At 41.7% G+C, this 10,275-nt stretch overlaps 1 protein-coding gene across 7 annotated transcripts in view; it reads left to right on the top strand.

Moving 5' to 3' along the window:
• PH4alphaEFB (prolyl 4-hydroxylase subunit alpha-1) overlaps nt 1-10,275 on the top strand; it is a 292,581-nt gene that overhangs the window by 212,865 nt on the left and 69,441 nt on the right. For 3 of the 7 annotated variants that reach the window (XM_086904990.1, XM_086904993.1, XM_086904995.1), the window contains one exon: nt 7,915-8,020. The exons of the other annotated variants lie outside the window; for them this stretch is intronic. In XM_086904990.1, the coding sequence (XP_086761116.1) occupies nt 7,915-8,020 (106 nt within the window). The remainder of the gene's footprint in view (nt 1-7,914; nt 8,021-10,275) is intronic. 7 annotated transcript variants of the gene reach the window in all.

Genomic DNA, 10,275 nt, shown 5'->3' with positions numbered 1-10,275 from the left:
CCATCTCGACCACCATCACCGCCATTTTCTTCCACGGTTGCGAATGCTGAATCGCGCTGATGAAGCTGGAAACGAAAGAGGGAGAGAGATCAGACAATGGGACAGCGACTGTCGCGAATAAATTCGAGCAAAGGCAGGGGAAACAGCTTCTCGATACTCTTTTCTTCGATACTCGGGCCAAGATTGTTGGGGAGGGAGGATGATCTGATTTCCACGTGAACGGCTCGTGATACCGGCGGTTATATGGAAAAGGAACGGTTTGTATTCGATCGAGGAATACGCGGAGGTAAATCTATCGTGGCCTCTGTTCGATTCGTTGATCCTTGAGCTTGTGTTCCGTGTGAGCGACGCGGCGCTATATTGGCATTCGAGATGGATGGATACATTCGTTGCGGCGGAAGTGGCGATGCACGATGATGGGGGAGACGATCGTGTTCTACTTGTTTAAATTTTCTTTTTCTTTTTTTTAGGAAGAGAAGGTAGCAGCGGAGTAGTTATTCAACAGAGGATTTCTCTCTCCTCGGTTTTGAAATATGTTCTCGAGCGACGAACAACAGTTTCCGAACAATTTTTCTCCGTACGCGTTATCGTTTTTGCGGCTCTCGAGATATTCGAGAAAAAATTGCCGCCACGTTTCTACGATAAATATGCAATCGTTGGAAAGACATTCCGATGCCTTTTCTTTTTTTTTTTTTTTATCTTTCTTCTAAAAAAATATGGCTATGATCTTTGAACTGTATTCGAACTTAAACTGACCTAACCTAACTTTTTCACCATCCACGGGATAAAATTAATTTTGAGATAACGTTCTCGACGACATCGAATGTAAATTCCGATCGAGAATATAGACGCGCGGTGGTTGGTGCGATTCTTATCGGCTCGAGGTGGACGCGGTAATTCCTCATTAATTAGAAGGTCGGGCGTGGACGGTAGATGAAAATCAGGAAGGAAGCGGAGTGAAGGCGACGGCGAGATAAGGCGGTGCGCACGACCTGGGCAATTGCAATTTCGCGGTACACGTGCCTCTCCGTCGTGTATCGGGTCGATACACATCCGCTAAGATACTAATCTCCGCGCTCGCGGTACTTTTTCACCTCCCCAACCCTCCCTCCCTCCTCGCCTCCCGTGCGCCACGCTTCCTGAACAGGTTCGACCGGATTGGTGAATTGGTATCGCGAGCTGACCACGCTCGGTCTCTTCTTTCCCCCACCACTTCTCCTCTTCCCTGACTCCCTGTTTCGGTAGCAATTTTGTATCTTTGGTTTGGTTGTAAGCTGACGAGTGATGAAATTCGAACGAATTTGAAGTCGAGAACGAAGCTAGTCGAATAAGCTTTCCGCATAACTTTCGACCGGATTACGAAGTGATCGGTTTCTTCTTAGTTCATTGGGGAATTGGTTGTGAAGGGATTCGAGTAAAAGTGACAGAAAGATGTGTTGCATAAAAGAGGAACGAAAACAGAACCGTAACTAATTCGCAGATAAGTATACAAGATATGAACTCAACACATAGTTTGTTGTGGCTGTTGTTGCAACGTGATGAAATTTGAAGAATTTGAGAACAAAACTGCTTGGATAATTTGTCGTTCAAAGAGAATTGTAGCGAATGACATTAGAATTTAATGTAAGTCTGTTCTAGTCTTGAATGTAAGGGATATTACTTTTTGAACAGAGGCCTAAGCCTCAATATCTGATCTTTCACATGATATAAACAATCAGAAGTTGAAATAGTGGCTGGTTAAAAATTTCGAATAAAGTTACTTAAAATTTTTTTTCATGACATTGAAACACCAAGTGATGTGATCACGAACAGTCGAATTCGATAAATTCAATCTTCAATCAGCTTCAACTGGTCTTCCAGAACGTGGCGCGTCTTCAATGTCGAAATTATCGGAACGAAATTTTAAAAACTAACTTTCTTGCCTGAACGACATTCTCACCTTTTTTCGGTAATAAAAAAGCAAAATACGCTGAAAATGCTCGTTCGATTCGATCTTTGATCTTTCTTATCACGCACACGAAACAGCGCACAGAATCAAACGAATTTTTCTTACAAATAAACCACGAAATGCCAGCTCTCGAGATATATAATAACAACAACACGGTGGGTTTAGAACGAAGTTGGCTGGATAAACTGTTCGACTCTCGCGACGCTCGCGTGAAGAAACGAAACTACTTTCCGGACAGCGTATATTATTACGCATCGAACGATAAATTATCCAGTGAGTAACTTCTATTCAAATCGAATTAAATTACATTTTCCTCTGCTGCCTGTGCCCGAAAGTTAAAAGTAAAAAAAAAAAAAAAAAGGAAAGCAGAGACGGGAAAGAGTATCGTCTACCAGAGATTTTTCGATCCGTGAGGAGACAAGAAAGAGGAAACGTTCGGGAGCAAAAATCCCCAACCGTCGGGAAAGTGCTCGGTTGGCGGCGATGCGTAAGGAAGAGGAACGGGCTTCTCTCAGTGTACCCTGCTGTCTGTTCGATGACAGGCAGCGTTGATCCGTCGCCCTCCACCACGTTTTCTTTATCAAACCACCTGGCCGGCTCCCTTCGTCGTCCCTCCTCCTCAAATGTGCAAATGCGTTTCCTGAAAAGCCTAGCAAGCCTGTCTGCGACACGACGTGCGACGAATTCTTTGGCCGGCCTGTCTGCACACCCACGCCGATCCTCCGCTCGAAACTGGTGAAAAAGGAGGGAGAGAAAGGGAAGGGGGACGGAGGGTTAAGGAAATATCGCATCGAAAGCGTGGAAAAGCAGTGATTCGAGGCACGTGAGCGGAATGCTCGCGATAAGTATCCTCAGTGTTTGTGTTTTCGCCTGTTTTCTTCTGTTGCTTCTTCCTACCTCGTCCATACTACTCCATATATTTCAGATTGTACGTATTTCCTTTCTGTACGAATTCGCGCGGATTTTAATTAATGCGAGTGGATCGTTCCACTGTGCGACTATCTCCGCCTCGTTTTGTTGGCAACCCTGACATCGCACGCTACACGACAATGGAAGAATTGCATATAAGCTGAACGTACGAATTCGTAAAAATTATTCAAGATTGGAAGGTGAAATATCTTAAAAAGTGTGTGCAGTGTGTCTAGCTTATTCGTATATTCGAAATTACGAGATTACATTTATGAATTGAGAGAAATATAGAAAATTTTTGTATCGTATATATAAGATAGGTTAGAATACTCTGGATTCGGAATAGAAACGGAAATGCGTGTTGTGAACAGCCGTTTCCTCCCAAATTGATCGATTAGTTATTAATTTACATTAAAAATTAGCGGCCTTAAAAAGAAAATGCGCCTAATACATTTTTATATTACTTTAAAAAAGTTTATATCGTTTTGCTACGAGTTTATATTTACAACGCTTTTTTTTCAGCATAAGATAATTAATTAATTACGCAATTACTGAAACCGAGAGTTTTCTTTACTCGAAATGCAAAATGCATTCGTGTCGTCGTATACGTACGTTCGAAAACGTACTCGATTAATTCGAGAATGCAATTACAAAAAACTGCATATAATCCACCTAACCGTAGAAAAATATTATCGCGGCAATTCTTTATTCTCAGAGAGAGAGAGAGAGAGAGAGAGAGAGGAGAGATGAGAGAGGAGAGAGGAGAGAGAGAGGAGAGATATGAGAGAACGTAGCGCGTACGTGATGACGCTTGTCCCTCGTTTACGCATATTTTTCATACCCCGAACATGGGAGAGACAGAGGTACACACGCGAGGCACGCAACCCGCCATTATTTTTCGCTGTTTTTGTCGCCGTTTGAAGTTTTCGTTAATTACCATCCAGCTGCTGAAAAACGCGCTTTAATTATTCGTCCCGTCGAGATAGCGGATACGATGCTGCCCTCGATAGAGTAACACGTTTACCGTCGGGGGAAAAAAAAAAAAAAAAACACCGCCCCTCATTGGTTTCGCGCGCAGGACGATAAATTTTATCAACACGCAGGGACGATTTTTCCCCCTCCCCCCTCTCCATCCAGAATTTTCCTGCATAGAGTAATTACCACATTTGTATTTCGTTCCAAATATTTTATTTGCTTTTTCGCCGCGATAAAAAAAAAATTAACAGAGAGGCGCGTCGTTTGATAAACGGGGAAATATCTCGCATCGGGAGGGATATCTCGCATATTTGTCAATTATACAATTGGAAACGAAATGTTGGCCGCACGCGTGTTGTTGTAATGTAATAACACAACCATTTTTCCCCCCCGTTTAAAGGGAAATCTTGTTGCTCTCTGTAATTTTTCTCGTCGAGGGAAATATTATTACTCGGATCCCGTTTAGAGGAAAAATATTGGTGGGAAATATTTTGTGGAAAATAATAAATTAATTTGTCGATACGTAAGGAATTGTTGGGATACACGGTGTTTCTTCAAAAATTGAAAATATAGTGGCAAAAGTGTCAAAAAAAAAAATATATATAATTCCTCGATTTCGAAGAGAATAATCGTAAACATTCGTAGGAAAATTTATTTTCAATATTAATTACGAGGCAGTCCAAATAAAGCTAATTAAGAATTTTTTAAAAAAAATCAATGAACCAACGAGCAACGATTAATATTTTAGCAAGGTGCAACAAATTGCAATAAGTATCCGTCGAATCCTTTTTTAAAAACGAACGTACGTTTCAGAAAGAAAGGAAAGAAAAAAAAAAATAAATAGAAATTCAAAGGAAATAGATAAACTCGATAGTGAAGAAATTCACTTTGCCTCTACGAAGGCAATTAATTATAATTCGCGTATTCGTGTTCCGCGCCTAAAAAGCGCGTAAAGTTGCAGCGACGCACAACACGTTGGGCGAGATCACAGAACGACGACGAGGAATTTTAATATTCTCTTTGCCTCGCCTCTCACGGATCCACCACCAGTTTCGGTAAATATTAGAGTAGCGCATATGAAACGCCGTTCTTCCTCGAGAATCTTCCGATCTCATCGGTCTATTATATATATATTTGCGGCTTAAATTCCACCTCGTTCGTCAATTTATACTTATGAAACGTTTGTGCTTAAAAAAGAAAAAAGTCGAGTCGCACGCGAGTAGCGTGAATTTGAAACCATCGCGACTTGCTTTTTACGATACAGAGAATAGCCTAATACACGGACGTTCTACTATCCGTTTGTTCCATTATCCGCGCAACGTTTCGATGTTTTTATATAGATACATAAGATACTTAGATTACAACGTAAATACTTTCCTGTGTTCGGCCGGTTAATCGTATCGATTGAGTCTGAAGTGGTGTCGCAAGTGAACGAAAACGTGTAGTTTTAACTATTGAAGAGAAATACAAAATAATTAAAGATATTGAAAGTGATAAAAGTGTAACGAAACTAGCAAGAATATATGGTTCGACGCGTAACGGTAATTCCACGCAGCTGCTTACGATAAAAATTTACGACTAAGAAGATAAGGGATTCTTAGATAATGAAAGAAACTTTGTCAATTTTGTTCATTTCTACTCGAACAAATTTAATGCAAAAGAAAGTAACTGTTCTATTTATTCCACTATTCTACTTTTGTCTCCCTGTTAGTTCGGATTCTCTACTGTATTTCTATACGACTTCGAGGCAGTGTGCTAACGCGTATCTGTTTCCATTGGATACGATTCTCGGATAGAATCTATCGTTCAAATTTTCTACAATCTATCTATTGCTCTCTAAGTGGACATAAATCAATCTAGATAGTAAATCAACGAAAAAAATAATAAGGAAGAAATTGAAAAATCGTCGAACGAATCTTGCGCGTAAGAAAGAGAAAGAAAGAAAAAAGAAGTTTCCAGGTATGCATAACAACGCGAATTCACTCTCGAGGGGGAAAGTAGCCGCGTTTAAAACGGCGTAAAGAGGAGCGTTCGTCCGAAAATTTCTATGAATATTTGCCGGGCTTGAGTATTGTCTTAAAATAAGCTTGTGGAGCTGGTAAGACGCTAAGAAAAGGGAGGGCACCGTTTTGTTTACTGGATCCGCCGGGTTTAAAGCCTCTCTCTCTTCCCCCCAGAGGGAAACCTGAGCCGCATCGCTCCCCCCAAATTGCTCGTTCGAAACGTTAAGGCGGATTATGCGCGAACGAAAGCGAGCATTCACGCCGTTTTAATCGTCGCGGCGATTTCCGTGGCGGGAATTTTAAATTATCGAAAATTGTCATTGCCGAATTTCACAGTCGAATCGAAAGGATAGATGTTGCAGCATGTTTCAAATTCGAAAGAAAATGAGCTACGAACTGCTCTCCTCTCGATTTCTTTGTCGAACTTCTCTGACGAACTATTATACTCGCTCGAGGATTCGAAGCTTTCCAAAAGCTCTCCGCGTTGATTGCGGGCTTTGAAAAATGTCACGGCCACTCTGTTATTCCCCCGGGAAGAGCGGAATAACACTAGGCGAGCAGCGACGGGGGAAATTTAATAAACTTGCTTCGATAATTTATCGTTCGAAACAAAACAATAATAATAATAATCGCAAATAATTGTAGTGGCAAATGGTAAAACTTTATTTTTAACTTTAAATTACTTTCTCAACTTTCGGATTAATCCCCGAAACTTCGCTTTTATATACGTGCAATTTCATTTCTACAATTACACGTAGCACGAGAAGCGTATTTTTTGGATCGTCTTCCGTTCCAGAAATCTCGAAACGAACGAATTTGATAAATGACCCTTTAACCTTTATGGTTGTACGAAAATGTTATTCCATGTTATTTTAAATAAATCCTCGAAATAACTTTTTCAACGAGTTAATGCCCAACTCTGGATGCAAGTGGTGGTATAATCTTGGATATCGTATTTTTATTATTAATTTCGTTCAATTATCATCCCGTTCTTCATTTATATATATTCTCTATCACGTATTTATTCTTGATTCTGAATGTCTGGGCGGGTATTTTTCTTTTAAATTGGATATTTCCTCTGTACAATGCGGGGAAATAAATTGCTGCCACCTCCCCCCCCCCTCCCCTCCTTTTTCCTGTTAATTACGGTGGCAAAAATGGAAAAGATTTTTTTCTGCAAACGAACTCAACAAAATAAAAATGAGAAGCGACGAAAAAACTGGTAATGAACGCGATAAATCGCGACGAATTCGGGTAAACAACGAGAGAGAGAGAGAGAGAGAGAGAGAGAGAGAGAGAGAGAGAGAGAACGTTGACAGATAAAAAAATACAAGATACGATAACCGATGATCGAATCAATTCGTTTGCGTTATTCGGATAATGCGTTTCTCTCTTTTATACAAATCTCGCTCAAAAAGGAAAAAAAAAAAAAAAAAAAAAAAGAAACAGTCTTGAAAAAGTCTTCGAGGGTCAAAATTCGGGAAAGGATAAAACGGAAAAGATCAAAGGGAACGGTGATGAAAAAGAAAAGAAACTGTGCTCCGTGCGCCGAAAGCAAAAGGCAAAAGAGGGGGAATAGGAGAGGAAGAATTAAGAAACAAGGGGTGGAGAGGAAGGGAGAGGGAGGGAGGCGAAGAAGAAGAAGAAGAAGAAGAAGAAGCGAGCGAAAGAAACAATGAGAGATTGGAAGAAAGAGGCGGAGAAGGGGACGAGGAATGGCGACGCTGGATCGCGGGGGGAGGGGAAAGGCGCAGGGAACAAAGAGCGATGAAGGAAATAATGGTGGAAAATTTTATGGAATCACCAGCTTCGGGTAATTGCCGGGTATGCACGGCTGGGAAAGATGTGGAAATATTAAAAGGGAGGGAGGGAGGGGGGGGAGGAAGAGGTTGGAGATTAATGCCGTCACGTCGGAAGGCGCTGCGGTGACGGCCTTGAATCGAACTTCTCTTACACCGTGTGCTCTCTATGACAGAGAGACGACACGATGATCGTCAACAGAGGAGAAGTCTTTTTCTTCCCCTCGTTTCGTCGTCATTGTTTCTTAACGTTTCCTTTCTTCTTTCTTCTTTCTTCCAGATCCTCGAGCTGCGTCCGAGCTGATCCCCTTCACCCCCCCCCCCCCTCTTGGACGGGTGGCCAAGTTACACGCTCGCCGGATACATCGCGAGGCGCAATTAAGGAGGTAATTCGATCAGGAAAAGAAATTTGAAAGGAGAAAGGGAAAAGTACCAAAAATCCTTCTCATAGTAGCCTCTTATTTTCACGATCCATCGAAAATTTGTCTCGTTATTCTCGAACGGGTGGATAAAAGCGCGTGGAGAGAGAGAGAGAGAGAGAGAGAGAGAGAGCCGTTCTCTCGATCCATCTCTTTCTCTCTTCCTTCCCTTCCTCCTCCTTCTCCTCCTCTCCGTTTCCTGGATCTCGATCCAGTTTGCCTCGATTTGACAGAGATATCCGGGCAGCGACGAAAAATAAATTTCCATCCGGTATAATCGGATTAATTAGCCGAGAAACAAATTTTGCGCGTTTGCACGCGATGACGCTAATCGAATCGGCAGAAGGGAGGAGGGGGGATGGGAGGGAGAGATCGATGCGCTTGAGCATTGACAGATATCGGACGTTGCCCTTACCAATCTTTCCTCCCTTTGTCCATTTTAATTGAGATTTTATTCATTTCTAATTGGCGTGTCGACGAGATGTGTAATAATATTCGCGCGAGAATAACCGATACTTTCGTTCGAGAACGAAAGAGGATACGAAAGCGAGGATACGCGACTAGTCCCCGCGCATGCGTGATACGCGTTTCGACGACATGGACGAACGGGCGTCACGTGATGGTGTATCGATGGTGGCTAGTTTGTGGCTCGGGAGAAGAAATTGCGAGTTTTTTCAACGATCTTTGTGACGATATCTTTAAATGCCAACCAATGATAATATATTATCGAAAAGAAACGTATCGAACGAACGCTTGGAACGTTTAATCGATTGTGATAGAATCAATTATGTATATGTATATATATATATGTATATAGTATGTGTATATATAAGTAGTGTATATGTGTATATATATATTCCGTGAAATTAAGAATTTTCATCCTCAAAAATTCACGACGATTTTACCCGGTAAAAATCGAGATCCTCGTCGATATTCGCGAAAATTCCCTTCCCGTGAAATTGAATTTCTTTCCTGTTGTGTGGCGCATAAGGCGTATGCGGGAACGAATATGACGGGCAAGCAATCACGTTTAAAGACTTCCCTTTCGCGTTTCGAGAAGAGGGGGGGTGGGGGAAGGAGGGAGCTGTTAAAGCCATCGATGCGATTCCCAAAGGTCTTTAGAAACGTTCGAGTTGCAATCTCGAAAATTCGGCCACGATGTATATGTCGTATATACGTTATTCCTAGGGAAGGATGTATTATTCATCGGTGCTGCCATCTATCTCGTTATTTTTCCTTCCCTCTTATTTTTACGCTCCAACATTGTGCAACTTCGATAATCCGTTTTGCATTTATGCGGAGCCCCCGTTTCTCTCCAAGTTTCACCGATTGACAAATAGAGAGAGAGAGAGAGAGAGAGAGAGGAGTAGGAAGAGGACGATCCTTGCTCGAAGTTGCTTTAAGGTGTAGGATACCTCGATCGCGCGTCTCGTTATATCGGCCTCGGGGTCGACTCGGTAAATCGAGAAATGTCAGGGGGACGGCGTCGTGAAAATGTCAGCGAGTAAAAGTAACAAAGAGAGTCTATTTTTATCGTAATTATTGGAGGATCGTTCGAAAAAATACCGTTGTTTACCGTAAGAATGGTTTTCAACGGGGTGTTTCAAAATCATCTATCTAGAGATCTATTTTGAGAATTTATTAAAATATGTTTTCGATCGAAAATGAGTTCTTTTTCTTTTTCGATGGAGTAGAGAGAGAAAGTATCCTGGCACGGCTTGCTAGCATCGTCACCATCGCGCTTTACAACTTATTTATATATACTCAAATATTTCTATGAACGTCCATCCGTTTTTCGGATCGCGAATAGTTGGAGGGGGGAGGTTTCTTCCTGGTTGGAGAGGGAGAAATCGAGAAGAAGCAAAGGAGGGAGGGGAGAATTATGTGGGCAAAAGATTATTTTCGGTATTCCGTCGTGACTTTATAAGACTGTTTTGTGCCGTTGGGATAAAGGAGGCTGATATTAAAGCCTCCTATCCCCGTGGATCTTTCTCGTTTCAACGTTAACTCCGCGAATACCGGGCCGCGTGTGTAGAAATGTTCTTAACTCGGCTTATTAAATTTCACCGACGTTTTATACACCGACGTTGACTTTATTGCCGTCACGGTGCCGTTCTTCTCCTCTCGCGCCCCTACAAAGATAAACAAACGACGATGATTGGTGTTTTATTATCGATCAAACACGAGATTTCGAGATTTATAATTTTTAAATATATATATAT

Source organism: Apis florea, unplaced genomic scaffold (assembly GCF_048593485.1).
Source record: "Apis florea isolate Af1SG1 unplaced genomic scaffold, ASM4859348v1 contig_2350_pilon, whole genome shotgun sequence".
Taxonomy (NCBI): domain Eukaryota; kingdom Metazoa; phylum Arthropoda; class Insecta; order Hymenoptera; family Apidae; genus Apis; species Apis florea.
Note: the sequence above shows the minus strand (reverse complement) of the source record. Positions and strands in the feature narration are given on the sequence as shown.